General features: G+C 48.3%; 1 protein-coding gene and 1 pseudogene across 2 annotated transcripts; both read left to right on the forward strand.

The window, feature by feature from the left end:
* Positions 1-10,086: 10,086 nt before the first annotated feature.
* Positions 10,087-18,987, forward strand: LOC123068435 (LEAF RUST 10 DISEASE-RESISTANCE LOCUS RECEPTOR-LIKE PROTEIN KINASE-like 2.4). 2 transcript variants are annotated; one of them, XM_044491021.1, is made up of 4 exons: positions 10,087-10,892; positions 17,099-17,134; positions 17,400-18,465; positions 18,559-18,987. In XM_044491021.1, exons 1-4 carry the CDS (start codon positions 10,142-10,144, stop codon positions 18,662-18,664), a joined length of 1,959 nt encoding a protein of 652 aa, XP_044346956.1. In that variant the 5' UTR covers positions 10,087-10,141; the 3' UTR covers positions 18,665-18,987. The 2 variants fall into 2 exon arrangements, with proteins under 2 accessions (XP_044346956.1, XP_044346955.1); XM_044491020.1 differs by lacking the exon at positions 10,087-10,892 and adding an exon at positions 10,907-13,089.
* On the forward strand, positions 13,120-17,087 carry LOC123068437 (LEAF RUST 10 DISEASE-RESISTANCE LOCUS RECEPTOR-LIKE PROTEIN KINASE-like 1.2; annotated as a pseudogene).
* Positions 18,988-26,708: the final 7,721 nt, after the last annotated feature.

The following is a 26,708-nucleotide window of genomic DNA, read 5'->3' on the forward strand; positions in this document are numbered from 1 at the left end:
CGTTGTCTCTAACAATGGCTCCGCATTGGTTGACAAACTTGGTGGCGTTCTTGCGGGGCTCCAGCGGCCTGCCGGTTGCACTGTCGACAACCTCGATGGTGCATGTTTCTCCTTGTTTCATCGTCTTGGTTGCGCCACGCTTTGACGACGTACTCGATTGTTTCGACGATCCGGCCGAGGGCTAAAATAAGAAAGAGAGTCGCGCGCGTTAGTCCACACATATTTATTCAAATCAGTTAGTTTGTATCACCAGAGGCTCAATGTATATATATATACCTCGGCGCCGGAGGTGGTTGCTACTTCCATTTGAAGATCGTCGTTTATCGACGTTTGTTCGGCATCATCTTGCTGACAGCGCCCTTCATCTTCACCGTCAAGGTTCAGATAAGAAGAGATATCATCTTCTTCTTGTCCGGTCGGCACATATAGAATATCGCCGTTTATGATGCCGAACATATGTGTTTCACCGTCCGGATCATAGTTGTCCATAATCGGGTCAGCTCTATCGTCCGCCATTATGTCAGTCCTGAAAACATGTAGTAAAAACAAATTAATTAAGTGAAGAAGGGGGGCGGTGGCGGTGGCGGTGGCGAAAGGGCGGTGGCAAAAGGAGGGGGCGAGGAAGGGGTGGGAGAGGGTGTCGCGGTAGAGCGCGAGACGGGGCGGCAGACGACGGCGTCACGGAGAGGGAGGCGAGGACAACACACATGTATAACCCTCGCCGCCCCCTCTCGATCCCTAAAAAAACACCGCGCGCATCACCGCCCCCTCGCCGCCCCCTCTCCGTATATACGTTTTTTTTTGTTAATTATCAAATTTTACGGTTATTTGTTAAGTTATACGTTTTTTGTTAATTAAGTTATTTTACGGTTATACGTTTTTTGTTAAGTTATTTTACCGTTTTTTGTTAAACTAATTAACTAGTTAAAATTAAAAAGAACAAAAAAAATTCTCTCTCCCTCTCCACGATCTCGCTAGCTCTCTGTACGGCGAGAGGGGGCGGCGGGCGACGGCGTTGAGGGCGAAAGGGGGCGGCGGGCGACGGCGGGCGGCGGCGTTGAGGGCGGGCGAGAGGCGGCGCGGTGGGCGAGGGAGGCCGGCCGGCGTGGGCGAGAGGGGGCGGCGGGCGACGGACATGGCCGAGAGGGGGCGGCGGCGACGGCGGGCGGCGTATGAGGGCGAGAGGGGGCGGCGGGCGCCGTACGTGGGCGAGAGGGGGCGGCGGGCGACGGCGGGCGGCGTCGAGGGCGAGGGCGACGGCGGGCGGCGTCGAGGGCGAGGGCGACGACGGCGGCAGGCCTTCGGCGCGCCAGAGAATCGGAGAAGACGAGAAATGCCCGCGACGGGTCGGGCCCTTTATTTATACCCCCCCCCTTTAGTCGCGGTTGGGAAGGCGACCCGCGACTAAAGGCAACCTTTAGTCGCGGTTGGGGAGGCGACCCGCGACTATAGGGCTTTTTTGGCGGGTTTTTCGTTCCCGCGCGCAACGACCTTTAGTCGCGGTTGGGCAGGCCAACCGCGACTAAAGGTATTTTTGAAATACTTTTTCTTTTTCAAAATCTTAAAAATACAAATAATATATCGAAAAATTCAGAAAAATAATACTAATTCAATTCAATATGTTAAAAACACAAATATTATATCAAAAAATTCAGAAAAATAAAACTAATTCAATTCAAAATTCTAAAAATACAAATAATATATCAAAAAATTAAGAAAAATAAAACTAATTCAATTCAAAATGTTAAAAATACAAATAATATATCAAAAAATTCAGAAAAATAAAACTAATTCAATTCAATATGTTAAAAACACAAATATTATATCAAAAAATTCAGAAAAATAAAACTAATTGAATTCAAAATTCTAAAAATACAAATAATATATCAAAAAATTAAGAAAAATAAAACTAATTCAATTCAAAATGTTAAAAATACAAATTATATATCAAAAAATTCAGAAAAATAAAACTAATTCAATTCAATATGTTAAAAACACAAATATTATATCAAAATTCAGAAAAATAAAACTAATTGAATCAGTGGTATCTCGAATCATTCGAAAATGGACACCAAACACATCACGGGTAATATAATTCACATGATCCATTCAACAAAGTTTGGTACAATAAATTATTACACATCATTTCTTCCCTTGTGTCCCTGCTTGCTTACGATTGTGCCGTATCCATGGAGCATCCTCATCATTTAACTTAATGCTTGGGTCGGTGTTCACTTTGAAGGGCGGAATTTCAGCAAACATATTATAATCTTCTGACATGTCTGTCTTGTCCTCCACTCCCACGATGTTTCTTTTCCCTGAAAGAACAATGTGGCGCTTTGGATCATCGCATGATGTACTGATCGTTTTCTTATCTTTCCGTTTCCTCGGTTTGCTACTCATGTCCTTCACATAGAAAACCTGAGCGACATCTTTCGCTAGGACGAATGGTTCGTCAAGGTAACCAAGATTGTTGAAATCCACCATTGTCATTCCGTATTGCTGGTCCACCTTTACCCCACCTCCTGTTAGCTTGAACCATTTGCACCGGAACAAAGGGACCTTAAAGGAGGGTCCATAGTCAAGTTCCCATATCTCCTCTATGTAACCATAATATGTGACCTTTTGCCCATTCTCGGTTGCTGCATCAAAGCGGACACCACTGTTTTGGTTGGTGCTCTTTTTATCTTGGGCGATCGTGTAAAATGTATTCCCATTTATCTCGTACCCTTGGAAAGTCGTTATAGTCGAAGATGGTGTCTTAGCCAACATGTACAGCTGATCTACAACATCATTGTCATTCATTAAATGTTTTCTCAACCAACTGCCGAAAGTCTCCATGTGGGCCTTCCTAATCCAGGATTCAGGCTTCCCCGGGTTGTCCGAGCGTAAAATATTCTTGTGTTTCTCAAAGTACGGAGCCACCAAGCTGGAATTGGTCAGTACAGTGTGGTGTGCTTCAGTCAGAGAATGGCCGTCCATACATGTCGTTGATTTCCTTCCGATCGTGCCTTTTCCACTTAGTCTCCCCTCGTGCCGCGATCGAGGAAGACCAATCGGCTTAAGGTCAGGAACAAAGTCAACACAAAACTCAATTACCTCCTCATTTCCATAGCCCTTGGCGATGCTTCCTTCTGGCCTAGCACGGTTACGAACATATTTCTTTAATACTCCCATGAACCTCTCGAAGGGGAACATATTGTGTAGAAATACAGGACCGAGAATGAAAATCTCTTCGACTAGGTGAACCAAGAGGTGCGTCATAATATTGAAGAAGGATGGCGGGAACACCAACTCGAAACTGACAAGACATTGGATCACATCATTCTGTAACCGTGGTAGATCTTCTGGATTGATTACCTTCTGAGAGATTGCATTGAGGAATGCACATAGCTTCACAATGGATACTCGAACATTTTCCGGCAGGAGCCCCCTCAAAGCAATCGGAAGCAATTGCGTCATAATCACGTGGCAGTCGTGAGACTTCAGGTTTTGGAACTTTTTCTCCGCCATGTTTATTATTCCCTTTATATTGGACGAGAATCCAGACGGGACCTTCATACTGCTCAGGCATTCAAAAAAGATGACCTTCTCTTCTTTGGTCAGAGTGTAGCTGGCACGACCTTGAAACCATTCCGGATGCCGGTCATCAGGGTCTTTCAAACGTTGCTGGTCCTGCCGTGCTTCCTTTGTATCATTTGTCTTCCCATACACGCCCAAGAAGCTTAGGAGGTTCACGCAAATATTCTTCGTAACGTGCATCACGTCGATTGCAGAGCGGACTTCTAGGACTTTCCAATATTCTAGCTCCCAGAATATAGATTTCTTCTTCCACATGGCTGCGTGCCCGTCAGCTCCCTTCGGAACTGATTGTCCGCCAGGACCCTTTCCAAAGATGACTTTCAAATCCTTGACCATATCAAATACCTCAGCACCAGTGCGTTCCGCAGGCTTCGGTCGGTGATCTGCCTTGCCGTTGTAATGCTTGCCTTTCTTTCTTACTGGATGAATTTTCGGAAGAAATCGACGATGCCCAAGGTACACGTTCTTCTTACAATTTGGCAAATGTACACTTTCAGTCTCATGTAAGCAGTGCGTGCATGCATTGTATCCCTTATTTGACAGTCCCGAAAGGTTACTAAGAGCAGGCCAATCGTTGATGGTTACGAAAAGCAACGCTCGTAGGTTAAATTCCTCTTTTTTGTGCTCATCCCACACACGGACACCAGGTCTGCCCCACAGCTGTAAAAGTTCATCAACTAATGGCCTTAGGTACACATCGATGTCGTTGCCGGGTTGCTTCGGACCTTGGATGAGCACTGTCATCATAATGAACTTCCGCTTCATGCACAACCAAGGAGGAAGGTTGTAGATGCATAGAGTCACGGGCCAGGTGCTATGGCTGGAGCTCTGCTCGCCAAAAGGATTCATGCCATCTGTACTTAGACCAAATCTTATGTTCCTTGCGTCAGCTGCAAAATCTTTGAACTCTCTGTCGATCTTTCTCCATTGCGTTCCATCTGCGGTGTGTCTCAACTCCCCGTCCGACTTACGGTCCTCTTTGTGCCATCGCAACAACTTGGCATGCTCTTTGTTCCTGAACAGACGTTTCAACCGTGGTATTATAGGAGCATACCACATCACCTTGGCGGGAACCCTCTTCCTGGGTTTCCCGCCCTCAACATCGTCACCAGGGTCATCGCCTCTGATCTTATAACGCAATGTAGTGCATACCGGGCATTCATTCAAATTCTCGTATTCACCGCGGTAGAGGATGCAGTCATTGATGCATGCATGTATCTTCAGAACCTCTAAACCTAGAGGGCAGACAACCTTCTTTGCTTCGTACGTACTGGCGGGCAACTCGTTATTCTTTGGAAACATATTCTTCAACATTTTCAGCAAGTTTTCAAATGCCGAGTCAGCTACACCTGCCTGTGCCTTCCATTTCAGCAAATCCAGTGTGCAGCCCAGCTTTTTCAGACCATCATCGCATCCAGGGTACAACGACTTTCTGTGATCCTCTAACATGCGATCCAAATTCTCCCTCTCCTTTTCAGTTTCGCAGCGTCTCCGTGCATCAGCAATGGTCCGACCAAGATCATCAACGGTCTCATCACGTGCCTCTTCTTCACCTTCACCTTCACCTTCCCCTTCACCTTCCCCTTCACCTGCCCCTTCACCTTCCCCTTCACCTTCAGCATCCTCCATGAAAGTATCACCGAAATGAGCAAGATAGCTTTCATCGATGAAATCATCCCCTTCTTCATCTTCTTCCATTATGACCCCTCTTTCTCCATGCTTGGTCCAACAATTATAGCTTGGCATGAAACCGTGCTGAAGCAGGTGCAAGTGAACTTCTCTTGAGGAAGAGTAACCCTTCTGATTCTTACAGTCAACACATGGACAGATAACAAAACCCTTCTGCTTGTTCGCATTAGCCACTACGAGGAAATCTTTCAAACCCGTAGTGAACTCGCGGGAGAGTCGGTTACCGTACATCCATTGCCGATTCATCTGCATTATTATAATATAAAATATATAATTAACCATCATGCATTTGTTAAAGTAACTAGCTATAAACAATAGAAATTAAACAATGAACAACACACATGCATATTTTATCAATGACACACATGCATGAAAGGTTCAAGTTGCTAACCGCGATCGAGGAGGAACCTCAAGTGTGGCTCCAACACTTCATATCATGTTTGTTTCACGCTGTTGGGCATTTCATCAAACACCTTGTGTGCATAAGAGGAACCAAAAGCAAACCTACACCCCCTTGTGAAGAGAAGTGGCACCAAATGGCTAAGTGAGGGCGCTGAACTGGTATATATAGGGGAGGAGCTTTAGTCGCGGTTGGCCAGGCCAACCGCGACTAAAGGCCTTTGGGCACCTTTAGTCGCGGTTGGCCTGGCCAACCGCGGCTAAAGCCCCTCACGTGCACCAGCTGGCCACCGAGCGCCCTGGCCCAAGCCTTTGGTCGCGGTTCGTCTACCGAACCGCGACTAAAGACTTCATTAGTCGCGGTTCCTACAGTTTCGCGACTAATGGGGCTGGACGGAAGCCTCTTTTTCTACCAATGCTATATCATCATCCTGTAATTGTAAATACTCATTTCTATCCTATTCTTCATATTTGCGTGTGCTAAAAACCACAAACAAGTATAGACTGCCGGTGGCTATGGGGGCATCACCTATCTGTCCACCAAGTGCGCTCAAACCGCATCCCTATTTAGTTTAGACTATTTTGTTGAATAATTATATATTAGTAAATAATGTGTGCATGTGCATCAGTTCATCAATCAAATTATTTAGGGAAGATATATAGTAGACTAGCTGATCAAGTTGTCACACACCAAGATTTCCAAGATAGTTCCTCATATAAAATTCAGGTTGTTTTACTATCTTGACAAGCCTATAATTAATGTAGTGTTTGAATCTATTCATTTTCTTTTATAAAAAACACGTATTCTAGAAATTTTAGGGCCCTAATTTGCATTTCGCACCGGGGCCCCGAATTTCTGGAGACGACCCTGACAGCAACGGTTCCTTGCTCGTCTTCTATGTCCACAAGCTCAAGGACTTCAATCTCTCTGGCAAGACAGGCTGCCATGTCCCGAAGGCCAACATGGCCACCAAAATCGGGTATCCGGAAACATTTGTTAGGAGATCCCGGCAAACTCGTAGGAAAACAGCTCCACAAGCTCCCGCTAGGTTTCCCTCCCCGCGCCGCCACCCGCGAGGCGGCCGGCGGGGGCTCCAGATCTGCTCGCCGCGCGCCTCCCCTCCTCCTCCCTCCTCCCTCGCCGCCGCCACGGGGCGCGGCTGGGCGAAGCCCGACCGGCGCCGGCGGCGGCGGGGCCTGGTCTCCCCCCGGCGCGACGGGGCGGCGCGGGCCGCTCCTTCAGGTGCGGGCGCGGTGCTGACGCGGGGCATCACGGCGTGGCGGCACGCGCCTCCTGGTGGGCGTGGCGCGGCGTGGCCGGCTGCGCGGTGGTGCGCGCCTCGCCGTGGCGGCCGTCCCGTCCGGCAGGCGGCGCGGGCGGCGGCTAGGGTCCGGCTTCGGGCCCTCGGTGGCTGCGGTGGTTCCCCTCCGTCGCGGGCGTGCGGTGGTGGTGCGATTCGGCCGGTGGTGGTCCGGCGACCTGGTGGTGGTGGCCGGCGGTGCGCGTGGTGGTGGTGCTTCCACTTGGCGGCTCTCTGTGCGGGGAGGCAGGGGAGCGGCTTGGTCTGGAGCGGCTGCGCGGTGGTGCGCGCCTCGCCGTGGCGGCCGTCCCGTCCGGCAGGCGGCGCGGGTTGCGGGCGGCGTAGGCGGCGGCTGGGGTCCGGCTTCGGGCCCTCGGCGGCTGCGGTGGTTCCCCTCCATCGCGGGCGTGCGGTGGTGGTGCGATTCGGCCGGTGGTGGTCCGGCGACCTGCTGCTGGTGGCCGGCGGTGCGCGTGGTGGTGGTGCTTCCACTTGGCGGCTCTCTGTGCGGGGAGGCAGGGGAGCGGCTTGGTCTGGAGCGGCGGCGTCGACGGTGTGCCGGCTGCAGCGCGAAGGCGGGAACTTTACGGGCCTCGGAGATCCCGGTCGGGCCTGTGTGGCCACGGGCCTGGTATGTTCCTGCTATTGCGTCCGGTCAGCTACCGTCAAGGCGGTGGAGGTGGGGCCCTCCCGCGTGCCGACGGTGCTGCTGCCCTAGTCCCGGCTCCTTTCCTTCTTTGTGCGGACCATGCTTCACGGTGCCGTGGTGAGACGGCGTGAGAAGCTTCGTGACCGGGTTGGCGCAGGGTGAGGGTCTGTTTGGTGGCGAGCTCTGGAGTGCCTGAGGTGGTGGTTGGGATCGGGAGAAATCTCTGTTGGCTTGGCCGACACTGACGCGGTGGCGCTTGTGGGTACCGCCTTACCTTTCTGAAGGGCGTTGGGGCTACCCTTCCTCTCTCCTCACAGCGTACCGGGGGAAACCCTTGGCAGCAGCGTCGTCATCGTCGTGTTCCTTCTTGGAGGTGCTGATTGGTACCGGCGCTTCGGCTGCTCGGAGCTTGGTGGGCGATCTCCGGTGGGTGCAGCGGCCTCGAGGCTTCTTCGTTTTTTCGTCGATCCGCCATTGTTGGCATTAGTTTCTTTTCTATTTTCTCTTTCTTTCCTTTTGGGCGTGACTGTGCTGCTTCCGCCCCAGCACCTATCGTTGGATGTTCGGTTGGTTGCTTTGTATACAAAGCGGGGGAAACCCTTTTTCGGCGAAAATCGGGTATCCGTTCTTAGTAAGCCCCCTGAATCAGAACCTCGTCTTCTACAACTGCACCAGGGCGCCGGAGGCCCGAGCGGGGCTGGTCGACACGGGGTGCCGGAACAACATGTTTGTCCTTGCCGGAGGGCGCTATAACGCGTCGGGCATGATAGATGGCAGGTATGCTTTGAAGGGATGTAGCGCCAACGCGGTGCCGGTGCTGGGGGCGTCTGGAGAGGCGAACCCCAGCGACTACGAGGAGCTCATCAGTGATGGCTTCCTCCTGACATGGCAGCCACCAAATTACCGTAGTGGTAAGCTCACCCTTGTCAGTCGTCAAATACTTCTTGGCAGCAACTAGGCGCTGGGCAGTAGATAAGTACCCAGGATTGAAGTTGGACGCATTGACATGACAATTTTGCCCACTTAGATGATCAAAATTGCCCGCCGTTGGCATAGAACCCCCAGTTTCAAACAAGCTGGAGCACAGTAGAAGATTTGATTAGAAATGACAATACATTTAAAATTAGTAGTGAGATTTGGATTCCCCCAACGAAAAGGTGAGAGATGCGAGACCTGCGACCGTCTGTGATTGCTAGTGGCACCATCTGTGCACCGTCCCGGATTGGGCGGGCACTACCTGCGTCTCTAGCATTAGGTAGTCCCGCCGTGGAGTTTGCGTGCCTCTGCCCCTGTGGCATGCTGCGGCCGACATGTGCCAGTAAGCCTCCAAATTAATATTCATCATCATCCTAAAATTTAAATTTCATAACATGGAAATAAATCAGTGAAAAATGTCATAGTTATCTTCAATGATCAATAGTACACTTGGTCAATGTTTAGTCCACGGGCAGCAGTCACAACGCGTCCCCCCCCCCCCCCCCCCCCCCCCTTTGGCTGAGAGACTCTTATACCTCATTTTCGTTCGGCTGGACAATTTACTCTTTTGAAAACTCCATTTGTTGCTGAATAATCAACCCGTTGATTTACGCAAGAATTTTGCTCACTTAGATGATCCAAATCCCCTGGCGCTGGCCTCAAGTCCCCAGTCTCAACCAAGCTGAAAATGATTAGTGATAAATGGATTCCTCCAAAACTTGGTTTGAAATGATATACATTTAAAATGATTAGTGATAAATGGATTTCTCCAAAGAAGAGAAGTGAGAGATGCCAGACTTGTCACCGTCTGTCATTGCTAGTGGCAAAATGGCACATTGGCATGTTCCTGTGCACTCCACACAAAAATATTTAACAAATCAAGGTTTTGAAGTCTTCCACCTCCATCTATGTCTTTTGAAAAAAATTCGCCCGCGCAAGTTGCAGTTGATGGCAGGTCTTTCTCCAACCGTTGCAATGTCGACAACCAGCTTGTCGTTGTTGTTGTTCCAAATTTCTTGCCTCCAAAATCACATGCCTGTTGAACACACAGAATTAGACAACATGCTGCTAGTTGAAAACCTGAAGTGCATCTACTAGACCCGACACGAGCAGTGGTGGCGCTAAGAGTTAGATGATGTGATGTCAAAACTAGAAATTTAGCTTATACTACGTGCACAAACTATACCTAAAACTAGTGAAGCCGCCAGTGGACACAAGTGGTGCTCCACTTGCTTACAAAATGTATGGGGACTACAAGGATAATGACAACGTTCCGTTCCTTGTTCTGAACATAACAACACATCCCATGGTGGGAATACATTTGCGATAAAACTGTGGAACACTGCACCAACTAAATATGGATTGAGACATTTAGATGCTGACTCTCTCTAGTGGATATGGAAAAGTAAATGCGTCCACAAAACCAGTCAAGTGAGTGGGCTAATACCGCTTGTATTATCTTCTCGTCGTCCTTCCATATTATCTGCGTGAGTTTGCGTCATCCTTCCCCGTTGCCAAAACAGTCTCCTCGATTCAGACTGCTGCCATGCATCCAACCTCACTGCTCTCCATCTTGGTCTCACTGTTCCTCTTCCATCAACGGGTGCATGCCGAGTGTGAGCCGGTCGCGTGCGGCAACTTCACCATCAAGTACCCGTTCTGGCTCGGCGCGCCCAGCCGCCCCACGCCGGAGCCCTCCTGTGGCCACCCGGCCTTCGAGCTCTGGTGCATCAACGGCAACACCTCCGCTTCCATGCGTGGCTCCCCCATCCACGTCCTCAACATCGGCTACGCCACCGGCTCCTTCGTCGTCGTCCACAACAGGGTTGCCTCGGGCACCGACGGCGTGTGCCGCTCCGACTTCAACATCTCAGTCAGCCTGGCCCTCAGCCCGTTCAGGATCAGCCCAAGCAACCGTGCCCTGGGCTTCCTGTTCAACTGCAACGGGGCGGAGCCGCGGGGGACTGAGTACGTGAACGCCACCGGCACGCCCAGCTGCGGCAGGCCCATCATCGCGTACCTCGGCGGGACCTACGACCGGGACATCCCTCCTAAGATCCCGACCAGGGACTGCACGTACACGTACTTCCCGATGCTCGGGGCAGAGGCGGCGGTCTTCACGGCGGCCGACTACACCCGGCTCCTGAAGGCCGGGTTGCTGCTGGACTGGGCGGGGACCGGAGTCGGGGACTGCTCGGCTTGCATCGCTAGCAGCGGCCAGTGCCGTTACAACACCTCCACCGCGGAGTTCGCGTGCCTCTGCCCTGATGGCATGCTGCGCGGGTCGTCATGTGCCGGTAAGCCACCATATTAAATTATTAATATCCATAACCATTCTAAAATTGAAATTCCAAACATGGAAATAAACTAGCGAAAAATGCGATAGTAATCTTCGATGATCAATAGTACACTTGGTCAAGCTTTAGTCCACGGGCAGCAGTCACATCGCGTCCCACCCCCTGTTGCTGAGAGACTATTATACCTCAATTTTGTTTGGCTGGACGATTTACTCTTTTGAAAACCCCATTTGCTGCTGAATAATCAACCCGTTGATTTACGCAAGAATTTTGCTCACTCAGATGATCCAAATCGCCCGGCGCTGGCCTCAAGTCCCCAGTCTCAACCAGGCTGAAAATGATTAGTGATAAATGGATTCCTCCAAAACTTGGTTTGAAATGATAAACATTTAAAATGATTAGTGATAAATGGATTCCTCAAAGAAGAGAAGTGAGAGATGCCAGACCTGTCACCGTCTATCATTGCTAGTGGCAAAATGGCACATTTGCACGTTCCTGTGCACTCCACATAAAAATATTTGACAAATCAAGGTTTTGAAGTCATCAAAAAGGAGTAAAAGACAACGATACTTTAACTGTGGATGGGTGCAGAAATTGTTGGCCGCGTGAGACTAATATCACAGATTCTGCGTGAAACATGGATTCCTACTCCTTGTCACACTTAATACTGTGATGTGCAAGAGCAAGAAGATGGATCCGTTCCACGTTTCTGCAGTTGCCATGTTCTGCAAAGCGCACTCGGTCCTCCTGTCCATCTTTAGTCCACATCAACGCATCGCACCTCATTGCTTAAGAGTCAAGACTCGTCCCTTGGGTTCTGCTGAAGTATTTATTTTTATTTTGAAAAAATCATCATCCACGCAATTCTGACTCTAGCTGTCTTCCACCTCCATCTTTTTGTCTTTTAAAAAATTATCGACCGCGCAAATCGCAATTGATGACAAAACTGTGGGGAGGGAAGGACAAAACTGTGGTGGGAATACGAGCAGTGCTCCACTTGCTTACAAAATGTACTCCCTCCATCCGAAAATACTTATCGAAGAAATGCATAAAAATGAATGTATGTAGAACTAAAATACATCTAGATACATCCATTCCTTCGACGAGTATTTCCGGACGGAAGGAGTATTTGGACTACATGGACAACGACAAAGACAAAGCTCCGTTCCTTGCTCTGAGCATAACAACACATCCTATGGTGGGAATACGTTTGCGATAAAACTGTGGGACACTGCACCAACTAAATATGGATCAAGACATTTGGATGCTGACTCTCTCTAGTGTGTGTGGAAAAGTAAATACTCGTCCACAGAACCAGTCAAAGGCGTTGTCTAATATCACTTGTATTATCTTCTCCCTCAACTATGTTCTTCCATATTATCTGTCAAGTTTGTGCCGTCCTTCTCCGTTACCAGATCAGTCTCCTCAATTCAGACCGCTGACATGTATCCAACCTCACTGCTCTCCATCTTGGTCTCACTGTTCCTCTTCCATCAACGGGTACATGCCGAGTGTGAGCCGGTGGCGTGCGGGAACTTCACCATCAAGTACCCGTTCTGGCTCGGCACGCGCAGCCGACCCCCGCCGGAGCCCTACTGCGGCCACCCATCCTTCGAGCTCTGGTGCATCGGCAGCAACACCACGGCTTCCATGAGCGGATCCCCCATCCACGTCCACAGCATCGACTACGGCGCCCAATCCTTCGTCGTCGTCCACAGCAGAGTCGCCGCGGGCATGGACGGCGTGTGCCTTGCCGACTTCAACGTCTCGTCCAGCCTCGCCCTCAGCCCGTTCAGGATCAGCCCAAGCAACCGTGCCCTGGGCTTCCTGTTCAACTGCAACGGGACGGAGCCACGCGGGAGTGAGTACGCAAAAGCCACCGCGGGCTGCAATAGGCCCATCGTCGCGTACCTGGGCGGGAGCTTCGTTCGGGACACGCCGCCGGCGATCCCGACCGGGGACTGCACGTACACGTACCACCCGGTGCTCGGGACGGAGGTGGCGGTGTCAACGGCGGCCAACTACAGCCGGCTCCTGAAGGCCGGGTTCCTGTTGGACTGGGCGGGCACCCGCATCGGCACCGGCAACTGCCCCGCCTGCATCGCCAGCGGGGGGGGGCAGTGCCGGTACCGCAGCGCAACTGCGTCGCTCGCCTGCCTCTGCCCCGACGGGAAGCTGCACGGCCCGACATGCGCCGGTAAGCCTCCAAATTAATTTGCACCATCATTCTGCAATCTAAATCCCAGAACATGGAAATAAACTTGCGAAAATGCCATAGTAGTCTTCGATTATCAGTCGTACTGGTTCTGTGGAGCGTGGACTGGGGTAGCACAGTTGGTCCACGGGCAGCAGTCACGTCGTGTCCCACTCCCTGTGGCTGAGAGACTCTTATACCTCATTTTCATTCCTCTGGAAAACCCCATCTGCTGCTGAATAATCAACTCAGATTTACGCAACAATCTTGCTCACTTAGATGATCAAAATCGCCTGCCGCTGGCCACAAGCCCTAGATTCAAATAAGCTGGAGCATACATCAAAACTTGATTGAAATAATATACATTTAAAATGACTAGTGAGATAGGGATTCTTCAAAAAAAAAAAGTGAGAGATGTGAGCCATGTCACCATCCGGCATTGCTAGTGGCAAAATGGTGGTCCTTCCTAAAGGTTTCGAATTCATGCGAAAGGAGTAAAAGACGATGATACTTTGACCGTGGACGGGTGCAGCAATTGTTAGGCCGTGTGAGAGTGAGACTAGTATCACAGACTCTCCGTGAAACAAGGATTCCAACTCCTTATCTATACATTTGTGATACACCACTATTGCCATGTGCAAGAGCAAGAAGATGGACCCGTTCCACGTCTCGGGAGCTCCCATGTTCTGCTCAACCATGCTTCTCCTCACCCTCCTCTCTAGCACAACCACAAACGCCCAAAACACCACAACGCCCTCATTGTCCTCGACGTCGTGCGGTGGCCTCCGCATCGCTTATCCCTTCTCGCTCGGTGCCTGAGTGCGGCTGCCGGCTCTTCCAGGCCAGGTGCGACGGCAAGGGCACGGCCTCTCTCCAGAACTCCATCTGGACGTACCACATCCTAGAGATTTCCTACGGAGACAGCTCGTTCCAAGTCACCAACTTCGATCTCACCGACCGCACCCGTGACACCGAGGTCCAGGTAAACGCCTCCTGTGATCTCGACCTCGCTCCCTTCAGCATCAGCACCGCCAACCAGCAGCTCTTCTTCCTATATCCAACTACTCCGCCCTGCACATGCAGCCGCCTCCACCTACATGGGTGCCTTTGAACTGCACCAATAGGTCGCTCAACAACTCACTCTCATTGCTTGCTGGGGGTTACAAGCCCGACAACAAACGGGCGCCCGTGTCGGGGAACTGCACGGTATCCATGGTGCCCGTGTTGGGGTACCGGGGAGCAACTGGGGCAAGCTACAGCGGGCTGATAAGGGCGGGTTTCGTCTTAATTACACAAACGGCGATTGCTCGGCATGCGTCGACGGCGGTGGGCTTTGCCGGATCAACACCACCTACGATACCTTCGAGTGCAACAGCCCCGACGGCGTGTCCGACCTCATTGTCTGCGATAATCAATTCATCTCCCTGACAGACAAAGTTAATCAATTCATCTTGTTTTTACCTCGTTTTAAATCACCTCATATATATGCCAGTATTACCTCAAATTCTCAAACGAGTTTTAACTCATATACAACAGCCATGACATGAAGTTCAAACACACGTTTAAAAAACAACCTAATTTAGTACTGCTACATAGACTTATTGGTGAGTTCGATGTGACTCGGTCACTTAACCACTTTTGTCCATGATGATAAATTCATGAGGCATGGATTAGTGAGAGCAGGGTCTTAAACATCTTAAAGATTTCAATAAGAACTACATACGGAGCAAAATGAATGAATCTACACTCTAAAATATGTCTATATACATCCATATATAGTCAGCATTGAAATCTCTAAAAGGGCTTATATTTAGAAACGGAGTGAGTAGAACTTAAGACTAATGCAAAATTCAATCCCAGAGCATTAATTACTAGTATGACAATTCGTTTCCAGGTTCAAACAATTTTGATATTTTTACTTGTAAAGACAATGAATTTTGTACTACATGTATATTCGTAAGTTTAATACTAGCATGATTCAGTCACTTAACCAGTTTAGTCGGTGAGGTTCGTTGAATAATTACTAGTCGTGAAATACGAAGACTAGAATAATGATTATTTGTCCACAATTCAAATATAATATTCAATCAAATTTTGATAGAATTTGTCTTCAAAATCCAAAATAATTATGGAACTTATGAAATTTTGGTCATTTCAGCGAGGAGCAAAATGTTTCTGTATTTGAAATTTTAAACCTTCCTTTCCCAAGTGATTAACTAATTGGCAGATTATATTTCTCACCAAAATCTCTCTTGTGTCCACCAGTTGTGTAGTGGTAGTGGTACCGAGCTCACCAGGATTAGATGCAGAGCCTTCTTCGATGAATGTTACCTGTCCACTAGGGAATTCAGTCTAGTTCAGCATTCAACCACAGTTGGGATTCTTACCATTTTCCTCCCCTCCAAAATACTTTGAATTTGGTTAGTGTTTAGGGTTTACATGGGCAACAACATGTGCGCGGGCATATCCATATCATTTATTCTTTCTGGCTCTGCGGCACGTACCTGCCCGAGTGTCGCTACCATACCTTCTAGTTCACCCGTGAGTCCGCAACAGCATGGACAAGGCCTCCCTCTGGATGAGATCCTCATCATCTCCTACCCAGAAAACTCCTGTGTCACCAAACCTCTAGCTCTCTGACAATGTGTGTGACATCGAGCTCCACGTGGACACCTCCTGTGATCACGGCCTCCGCATCAGCAACGCCAATCAGGAGCACTTGTTCCTCTACAACTGCACCCACAACCCTGCACGCGAGGCTGCGTCCACTAAGATGGGCACCCACGAACCACGCCGGTGGATCCAACATCGGTTGCTCAATAACTCATTTGCGTGGCTTGCTGGGGCATACAAGCCTGACGACATTTGAAGGCAGGTACAGAGAACTGTACGTTGCCAATAATGCCAGTGCTGGAGTTGTGTCTTTGTCCATCATTAGTGGGAGGGATTCACATATATAATACTGACAGTGAGTTTGACCCGTAAAAAAAGATGCACTGGTTTAGTTTTGTAGACTAAGTAGTCTTCGATTTGGGCGCACTAGTTGAGGAGATTACAAGAAAAATGAACACAACATGCACGTACCTACTAGCTGTAAATGGTTTCCTTTTATCTCCTACTAGCATGGCTGGTGTTCTGTCCAATTTACTCTGTTTTTTAGTTAGGGGGGGTATGATCGTTGTTTTGCGGTGTTTTTGTAGCAGCATTTTAAGCTCATATGTGTAACTTGCAGTGTCAATTACGGAGTCTGGAAAAGATTTGGGTTGAGGTTGTAATACTTAATTGAACCTTTTGGGTCGATCACAAAAGTATGTCTTATGAGTTTCATTGAATAGATGAAACCGCGGGTAGAAGCTCCTTAATTCGAAGGAAAAGCATGGGCGTACCTGCTAATTACTACCCCATGGATACTGAAGTGCCTGACTAGTGTAAACTCAACAGAACGCATACCGCTGGTCCAGTTCTGTAGCATAACAAAACACTTTTCAGTTATGCCACACTGGTTCATGCCGCTGGTAAATACCCCATCTGTCCCAAAATAAGTGTCACTAATTTAGTACAACATTGTACTAACTTTGTACTAAATCAATGACACTTATTTTTGGACAGAGGGAGTACGATATTTGCAGGAAAAATTAACAGAGCACGCATGTTCCTGCTAATTTCCATGTAGATTGAAATGTACCATCCAATGCAATGTTATTTAAATACATACTTATAAATCAAAATTTATGTGATTGCTCATAGTGGCTACTAAATTTACACAGGCCTACAACTTTTTATTGTCGAACCTATATTTAATAGACATGGCTGTTCTATCAAAAGGAAGTCAGATATATTGCCCATGTTCTATTTGTTTTCTTCACTATCTTGAAATGTTTTTCTTTGTACTTCATGTGCAGAATATTGTCCATATAAAATGCTATTCTTTTTCTTTTGAAAAACAACCAATGTAGTACTGTTGGATAACATTGCTTTTACTCATAAATGTTATATATATGTTATATTCCAGGTAGCAAGGGAACTAGCAAGATGATTATGCTAATAGGTAAGCTCAAACTTTTGGCATTTCCTCATATGCAATGAATTAAATATTAGTAGTTCACTAGCAGTGATTTCTGTATTGCAATATTACCTTAAAAATCTGTCATATATGTAATCATTGAAAATTAATTCTGGAATTAAAAATTGAAAACAAGCAACTCTCACATGAGAAATTTAAACTATCGATGGTCCTGGAAATCAAGTGATTGTATTACAATTACAAGTTCTAGTTTAGAAAAGGAAGTAATATCGATCTCCTTCAATCTCAGCTGTGACATCAGCAGCTGGAGCCTTGCTCTTTACATGTATTTATGTCCTGGTGTGGCGCAAAAAAGGGAAAATACTATGGCTTCTCCTTTGCAAGAAGACCAGCAGGAAAACTGAAAAAAATTATGAGGCAATGATAGTTTCGTATGGATCCCTAGCTCCAAAAAGATACATGTACTCAGAGGTAATGAAGATAACGTCTTCTCGCAACAATCAGCTTGGAAAAGGTGGTTATGGTGTGGTCTTCAAAGAAAGACTACATGATGGTCGTCTGGTTGCTGTGAAATTCTTGCATGACTGCAAAGGAAATGGGGATGAGTTTGTGAATGAGGTTATGAGCATTGGAAGGATCTCGCATGTTAATGTTGTTAGCTTGTGTGGGTTTTGTTTGGAGGGATCAAAACGAGCTCTTATATATGAGTACATGCCCAACGGTTCCTTAGATAAGTACATTTACTCAGAGAACCCCAAAGAAATTTTAGCATGGGAGAGGCTCTATGCGATAGCACTCGGGATTGCTCGTGGCCTCGAATACTTGCACCATAGTTGTAATACAAGTATCGTCCATTTCGATATCAAGCCCCAAAATATCCTTCTAGACAAGGATTTTAGCCCGAAGATTGCTGATTTTGGTCTAGCTAAATTGTGTTATACAAAGGAGAGCAAGCTTTCAATGACTGGTGCTAGAGGAACAATTGGATTCATCGCTCCAGAAGTTCACTCTCGAACATTTGGAGTGGTTTCAACAAAGTCAGATGTTTATAGTTATGGAATGATGCTTTTGGAGATGGTTGGAGGAAGGAGAAATGTAAAATCAACTGTTGCAAAATCCAGTGAAAAGTATTTTCCAGACTGGATTTATGATCACTTTGCGCAAGATGATGGATTACAAGCATGTGAAGTCACAAGAGAAACTGAGGAAATAGCAAGAAAGATGACATTAATTGGCTTGTGGTGCGTACAGATATTGCCTGCATATCGCCCTACCATAACCAAAGTTCTAGAAATGTTCGAGAGAAGCTCAGATGACATGGACATGCCACCGAAGCAAAACTTCTCAGGATTGCTGTAAGATATTCTCCCATATTTTTTGTTACTTTGTTATTCTGTGCAATTATGATTATGCAATAACTTGACCTGCGCGCTTATCTCTCATGCCAGTGAAAGTTCAGCTCACAATATGGATGTACAAAGTCCAAGTTCTACCAGATCCGAGGAGATCAGCCTTGTGAATTCAAAAATCCTACAACAATCGCCAACTCTTTGAGCAGATAGGCCATGTGAATCAAAGAACCTACATTCATTTCCAACACTGTGAGAAGATGGCCTGTACTAGAGTACATTCAGAAATTGAACAAGCGCAGCGAAATTCGGCATTGTAGTAGAACATATTCCATGTATGCATGACCTAGAATCAAGAGCATCCACATGCCAGCGTCCGAAGTTACGGACCACAGAAGGAATAACATTAATCTGATGAGTGTTGTGTTCTAACTGCTAAAAGGCATCGGAGGAAAACAGCTACCAAGGCCTTCTTGACTGTAAATTTCCCCCAAAACTGAATATATGCGATTAGGCTCTAAAATTTCAGAATCCGGATGCATACAATGTATATCAGTCTAAACATTGTGATGTTATATGCCAATTCATAGCAAGCAGATTAAATCGTGGAAGTGGAAGGCGCATACTTACTTGGTCCTCTCCGTAGATCGTATCCACTCAATCAAGCAGAGCCGCGCTTTTCCTTGACGCGCGCGCAACCTCGCCGGCGACCACCGCCCAACTCCGCGCGCGTATTCCTCTCCCTCCGCTGGCGAGCCGAGGGTTTGCGCCGCTTCTCAGACAACATCGCCTCCGCTGCCCCTCATTCGCCGCCGTACCCGCCGTAGACGCCGAGCGGGTCCGTAGCGGTTGGTTGGTGATCTCACCCGTGGCGGTGGCGATCCACGCGCCAGGAAACGCCGTGGGGAGAGGCCAGGCTCTTCTCTGCGGGGGGCCCGACGGCAGCCGCACGCCGGCAAGGAAGTGACCGCGGCGCGAGATGGTGCGGGGAATGGGAACTCCTATTGGACGCATTCTGCGTCAAACAGCTGCGCGACGCACGCACAGAACCCCGACTGGGCCAGCCCAATAGTGGGCGCGCTTGCTTGTACAGTAGCGCTGCGATATTAATGTGAAAAAAAAACCAAGCTTGCAATGATGCCAGGATTCGTTCTCTGCACCTCCAAGTTGCGTACAAGAGGAGCTAACCAATAGACATAACAAGCCTTGTTGCTAAATATGAAGCGTGCTAGTATAAGAACTAATACCAATGAAGAATGTGGACAGTTTTTTTTTGAATTTTTCCAAACTTTTCTTCGAAATTGTGAATTTCTTTTAACAAACAGGCAGTGTACCAAAATACGATAAGAAAAATTAACAACTCAGAACTATTTTCAAATTTCAAAAAAGTAAAACAAAAGACGTGAACATTTTTCGACAGACTGGTTTTTGAAATTCGTGGACATTTTCTGAAAACCCAAACATTTATAGAATTTTGAGAACAAAAAATTGATAATGGGAACAAATTTAAAAAGCACAAACAGTTTTTGTGAATAAAAAATGAACAAAATTGAAAACAAGAACTTTATTTGAAATTGTGAACAATATTTGAAAATTGTGATCACTTTCAAATTTGTGAACAATTTTTTTAAAATTGGAACATCTTTGGAATCTAAAAAAAGTAAATATAAAAAGAAGATGAGAACATTTTAAAAATTTGTGAACACATTTTTTTGAATCTGTGAACAATTTTAGAAACATGAGAACATTTTTTAAAAAATGAACAATCTTTGAAAAGTTGTAACACTTTTTGTAATACCCGAACATTTTTGGAATTTGTGAACAAAATTTTTTCTGAACTTTTGTAGAAACATGAAAAATAACAACAAAAAAGTAAAGGAAAATAAAAACCAAAAAAAACAGAGAACATATTTTGAAAACTAGAATTTTTTTCAAAATTACAAACAAATTTTCAAAACAAGAAATTTTATAAAATTCCCTGAACATTTTTCTAATTGACAAACATTTTTCGAATCTTGAGAACAAACTTGAAACGGATAACAAATTTGGAAGCACGAACAATTTTTTAAAGTGCAAACATTTTTCGAATCTTGAGAACAAATTTCGAAATGGAGAACAAATTTGGAAGTGCGAACAATTTTTGAAAGCACGGACATTTTTTGAATCTTGAGAACAAATTTGAAACAACGAACAAATTTGGACAATTTCTTAAAGCATGAACATTTTTTGAATCTTGAGAACATATTTATGAACGAAAAGAACATTTTTTGAACAAAAATATAAAATCCCAAACATTTTTTGAATTTAGAGAACAAAATTTTCAAATTGAGAACAAAATTTGAACATAAATATTTTCTGAAAGTACGAACATTTTTTGAATCTTGAGAACAAATTTTGAAACGAAGAACAAATTTGGACAATTTCTTAAAGCATGAACATTTTTTGAATCTTGAGAACAAATTTATGAATGAAAAGAACATTTTCTGAACAAACTTGTTCACGAACATTTTTGAAAAAGCGCAAACATTTTTTTGAAACAGAAAACATAAACTTGAAAGACAAAAAAGAAAAAAAGAAAAGTAAAAGAAACAGAAATAGAAAAAGAAAAAAAACCGGTTCAGGAACCTTCTAGAAGGTTCCCAAAACCAGAAAAAAACCCAGCTGGGAACCTCTAGAAGGTTCCCAAAACCGGGAGCGCTGGACGGTTAAACGGGCCGGCCCGTTGCGTCGCTGCTCGGTCGCTCGCCTGTGCGAAGCGCCGGCAGTTTGACGCAACGAGCGGCATATAGGATTTTCCGCGGGGAATTGGGGGCACACACCGGCCAGCCAGCGGCGGCGCAACGCCGATCCGCGTCGGAGGTTTTGGGCTATAGGCCTTGTCGAAGGAGTAACCAGGCCCAGTTTGTTCTGGCAGCCCAATTCTGCCCTTACCTTCCCTTTTCCTCTATTTTTTAGAAAGATCACCTTCTGAGTATGTTTCCATTCAAAAAGAATGGCTCCTCCAAGGCTCTGGTCCGCAGATGCACACATTCATACTCCCTCCGTTCCAAATATAGTGCGTTCTCGGTTTCCAGGCTTCAAGTTTGACCATAAATTTAACCAACGAGAGCGACTGTGGTGAGAGCAAAAATTATACCAGTGAATTCATATTCAAAAGAAGTATTCAAAAGCCAGCGCCGGGGTTGTCCATGGCTCTTTCGGCGACGTGTCGGGGCTACCGCTCGCGTGGAACCCTCGGCGCACTCTACCTTCAAGATGATGTCATGCCGGTCATGTGTAGCCCCCGGTGCACTACTCACCGCCGACAACTCCCGCGAGGACAACAACGACGTGTCGGGGTTGCCGGCCACACACAACTCCCGGCGCACCCTCCATGCAAGATGACGACACGCTGGGTATGCAGCCATTGGCGATCCCTTTGTGCCGGGCTCACCACCGGGGACGACGTGCCAGGGTAGCCGTTTGTTCGCAACCTACGGCGATGCCTTTGTGTCGGACTCACCACCGGCGACGACGCGCCGGGGTTGTTGTCTTTGCGCAACCCGCGGTGATTCCTTCGTGTCGGACTCATCACCGGTGATGACATGCACGACTGCGGTTTGTGTGCAACCCCCAACGCACCCTCCATGCAAGGCGACGACGCACCGGGGCGTTGTTCGCGCGGTCCCTGGCGCATCCTCCATCGCCGAGTCCGCTGGCAACACCATCGTGCCGGGACTCGGCGGCACACATCGTTCGACTCGACGCCATCTAGTGCGCCACCCTTCTACCTACACTACCGGTGGTGCCAGGGCGAGGCTCCGTCGCACCGCGAGGTATCTCTCACCGCCGTCTCGCCGGTCCATGGAGGCGCCATGGGCTGGCCAGGACTTGGCGACACAATCCGTTTGACGCGCTGGCGGTGGCACGGCGTTCGACGTGTCACGATGACTCGTCGTAACGATGCCGGCGGCACGAAACTTGACGAGTCATGACAACTCGTCGTAACTATGGCGGCAGAGACATCATCTAGTTGGAGCCAGGACACGCTTAGGCGTATCTCGCAGCCTCCCTCTTCTTCAGGACAAACACGTGTCACATGTGCCGGGGTCTGTTCATGTCTAGCGGCTCCCTTTTCGGACGCATCCATCGTGGAGATGGGCTCGGCATCACCGTCGGCACTCCGTGTCAGCGCCACACTCATTGGCGTGAGGCCCATCTGCCGCCACCAGCCACACTGGGCAGCACCAGGTGGTGACTTCCTCCGCTATTTCGCAGCGGTGTATGCGGTCATCGACGGGTGTGCGCACTCCATGTGCCGCATGTCCATCTGTCCCTTGTTCTCCTTCCAATGTGTACTCCCAAGGGCATATCCCTCGCACTTCCGGCGAAGCTACAAATCCATCAACGACGTCCAAGCCAAGCCCAATCATGCATGCTACCCAACTCCAACAACGTCGACGCCGCTCGAGACCGACGATGCAAGACGGCATAAACAGGTGTGGCCGGAGCAAAGGCCACGTTTTCGACGGCGCGTGTACCACCTAGTACACGGACTCTGCTGCCGCCACACACACCACCACAATGCATGACGAACGCGAAGCGAAGATCGAAGACGACGACTGCGCAGCTTAATCGGGGGTGTCCCGCGGTATTATACGCGGGAGTAATTAACCGGAGGCTTTCTGAGGCCCCCGGGAACTAGGAGAACACAATCGCTTGAACACTTTGGCCGCGAAGAGGCCATGGGAAAGATGACCTTGGTCGGCTTATGGTGCATACAAACTAACCCCGAAAACCGTCCTTCGATGAGCAAGGTGATTGATATGTTGGAAAAGAGCATCAACGAATTGGAGATACCACCGAAGCCGTTCCTTTCGTGTCCCTCAATCCAGTCATACTTGTCGTCCGATACAAGTTATGGTTACAGATCATCGTATTGCTCCTCATCCCCTGCTCTGTTACCATGACCCAAAAGTAGGATTAAGTGGACAAATGTATACTCGAAGTGCCACTGCATTACCATTATGTTATTACAGTCTGTGAGCAGTGTGTAACAGTAATATTTATTTTTCAAACATTGCTTCGTGTCCCTCAGAATGGCCGGGCTGTTTGAGATTATTGTATTTGATATGAGTGAAAACATGGATAACCAAATAAAAGTTGTTTGGGTGATTCATGTGTTTGGTATTCTAGGTACCAAGATCCATAAATAGAAGCAGTAGCAATACATTCCAAGTTAGGGGCCTCGGGAACCCAGTAAGTGTCGTAGAGCATCTATTCTAACCACAACCTAACGACCCCACAAAATTAAGTAACCTGGATGCGTTGTTGTGAAGGTGAACATTGCAGTGATACATGCCGAGATTGAAGTATCTTATCCATGAACAAATCATATAAAATCAGCAGATCATATTGCTCTATGGAAGTAACAACCACCCAAAATTGGAAAAGATAGTTTCCAATCAACAATAGAACTATAAAAGCAGAAGGAAACACACTTATTTTTACCTTGCTGCTCTTGGCGACCACTCAATCGAGTAGCACCGCCATTCTCCTTCACAAGCGCAGAGCCGCACCGGCGACCAGAGGCCTACTCCTAGCGTGGCGCAGATCGCCCTGCCGCGCCCTTACTCTCCCTCGACATCACCGCCGGGGCCCAACATTTCCTGCCCTGATCACCGGCGCTTCCGAGCGGGCGAGGCCTCGTGGCGGTGGCAGGCCATGAGAGCACGCGACGGGAGGGGTGAGAGGCTGTTCGTTGCGTGGATCACGACGTCCTGGCGTTGGAGGGAGGTAGCACGGTGAGATGGCGTGGCGAATCGAGGCATGGCAGATTTTTTTTTTCAGCAACGCGAGGCATGGCAGATCAGTCGGCGACGACGACCTAACTCTTGCAGATTTGGGCTCTTGGCCTTTTTCCCGATCCCTGCAAACCAAACAAAAATACTACTACGACCGGCCTTCGAGCATGCCAAGTGGGTGACTTCATGTGCGCGCACGAGCTCAGAGTAGCCGATGATGAGCATGCCAAGTGGGTGACTTCATGTGCTCGCACGAGCTCAGAGTAGCCGAGATAGTGCTGCGGAGAAGCATAGTCAGTCAACGGTAGTCCACTATGTTCCCCGCAAAGAAAAACGGTAGTCCACTATGAACGGTCACATCCATAGTCTTTTGAAGAACAATTTTTTTTCGAGAGTATGCCTATGGCGTACCATATTTTTATAGAAGGAGAATATTAATTACAAGAGCGGCGTAGTGTGGATGCGAACATCTATAAAGGCACGACGCCACCTTACACCAAAGTTAAAACAAAGATCACTATCTCACAAAGGGGTCTAAACCACCAACTCCGAGACCTGCCTCGCTCCACTCTTTGATCTCCTCTAAGGCTATGTCTATCAATTGTCTAGCCATCCGTTGCTGTTGTTGCCTATTGAAGACCTTAGCGTTCCGTTGTTTCCATAACAACCAAGCGGTATCAATCATGAAGGAGTCGAAACCACGCCGAAACTTGCCTGAGAAGTTAGTTCTTTGGCCAAGCCACCAACCCTGGAACGTGCCCGTGGTGGAGGGAATGTCAATATTGATTTGCAGCCTGTCGCAACACCCATGCCACACTTCCCTCGCGTAGACACAGTGCCCGACAATGTGGTCCACGTTGTCCTCTTCCTGCAGGCAAAGATAACAAGACGAAGGCTCATCCTGAAGCCCGTGCCTCGCACGACGGTCAGACATCCAGAGGCGATACTTGGTTGTCAACCATGCAAAAATCTTGCACTTTAGAGGTGCCTAACTCCTCCAAATGCACTCGTCTGCGGGAGATCTCTCAAGGCCCATGCAAAGCCTTATGTATACTAACTTCGCCGTGTAGCTACTAGACAGATAGGCCGTCCAAAGGAACTCATCTGGTGCATTAGGGTTGCATGGGACGGTGGCGATCGCGAGGCAAAGATTGGCCACCTGCATGTGGGCCGTGAAGGATAGCTCGCCTTCAACATCTAGGGTCCAAGCATTGTCATCGAAAGCCTGCTCAACCGTCCTAGCATTCTTTCCCCGGGTACTCACGAGGGACGCCACCAATGGCGCAATCTCGTCCACCTTGAAGCCGTGGACCCACCTGTCTTTCCAGAATAGGACACGTGCGCCACTTCCTACCGCGGTCTTGACCAGGCTATCAAAGACCACCGAAGCATCATTGTCGCTGGACAGAGTAATACCTTGCCAGGGCCTGGTCGTGTCAGTCCTCCGGAGCCATTCCCATCTGACGTGGAGCGTGAGGGCCTGTAGATGTAGGTTCTTCATGCCAAGGCCTCCATAGCATGTCAGACGACAAATCGTGTCCCAAGCAACCAAGAACTGCCCTCCATTAGAGCATCTCCAATAGACGCGCAACGCGTGGCGCGCTAAAAACAGTATACAGGGCCGGAATCGCCAGCTTTTGCGCGCCACGCTGCACTGGCTCCAGCGGCCGCTGCAAAATATAGCACGCCCGAGCCGCTCCAACAGACGCGCTAAACTGCAGCACGCGCGAGCAGTCGTCGCTTGCCATTGTTGCATTTTGGAGACAATATGGTGATATTTCAAACATCAAAACAAAATATAGCATAGTTTAAATAACCAAAACAAGTTCATGACATAAAAGTTCAAATTCATGCCCACATCATCATCCAGCCAAGTTCAAAATCCGAACCAAGTTCATGACATAAAAGTTCACACAAACGAATGGCACATCAACAATCTTGCCGCATCCTCGTCTTCATCCTTCACTTCCTCCGATTCATCATCCTCATCCGGAGACGATTCTTCCTACTCCTCTTCATTGTCGCGCGCCGCATCATCATGTGGAGCTCGGAAGGTGTTGGCAAGATCTTCAACTACATCATGCGAAGGTGTGTGATGAGGCACACAAGAAGACATCCACCCATGCCACCGGAGGTGCTCCCATGCCTCCCATGAGAGACGCAAAACTCATGCCTCCCATGGTAGCTTCGAAGCCACCCGTGCCTCCCATGGCCCCCATGGTAGCTCTGAAGCCACCCATGCCGCCCATGGTAGCTCCGAAGCCACCCATGGCTCCCATGCCACGGCGGCGGCGGAGGGGTCGCAGGCGTAGGAAGGGGTGAGGGGGATGTCGGCGCGTCCGTCCATCGGGCGAATTCGTCGGCAACGGCTCGGGCAGGGCAAAAGCGGCACGACGGAGGGGGTGCGGAGCGGGTGCACGAGTGTGCAGCGCGCGGGAGCGGGCGCACCAAAAAACCGGTGCGTGA

This window comes from Triticum aestivum, chromosome 3B, assembly GCF_018294505.1.
Source record: "Triticum aestivum cultivar Chinese Spring chromosome 3B, IWGSC CS RefSeq v2.1, whole genome shotgun sequence".
In the NCBI taxonomy this organism is placed as follows: domain Eukaryota; kingdom Viridiplantae; phylum Streptophyta; class Magnoliopsida; order Poales; family Poaceae; genus Triticum; species Triticum aestivum.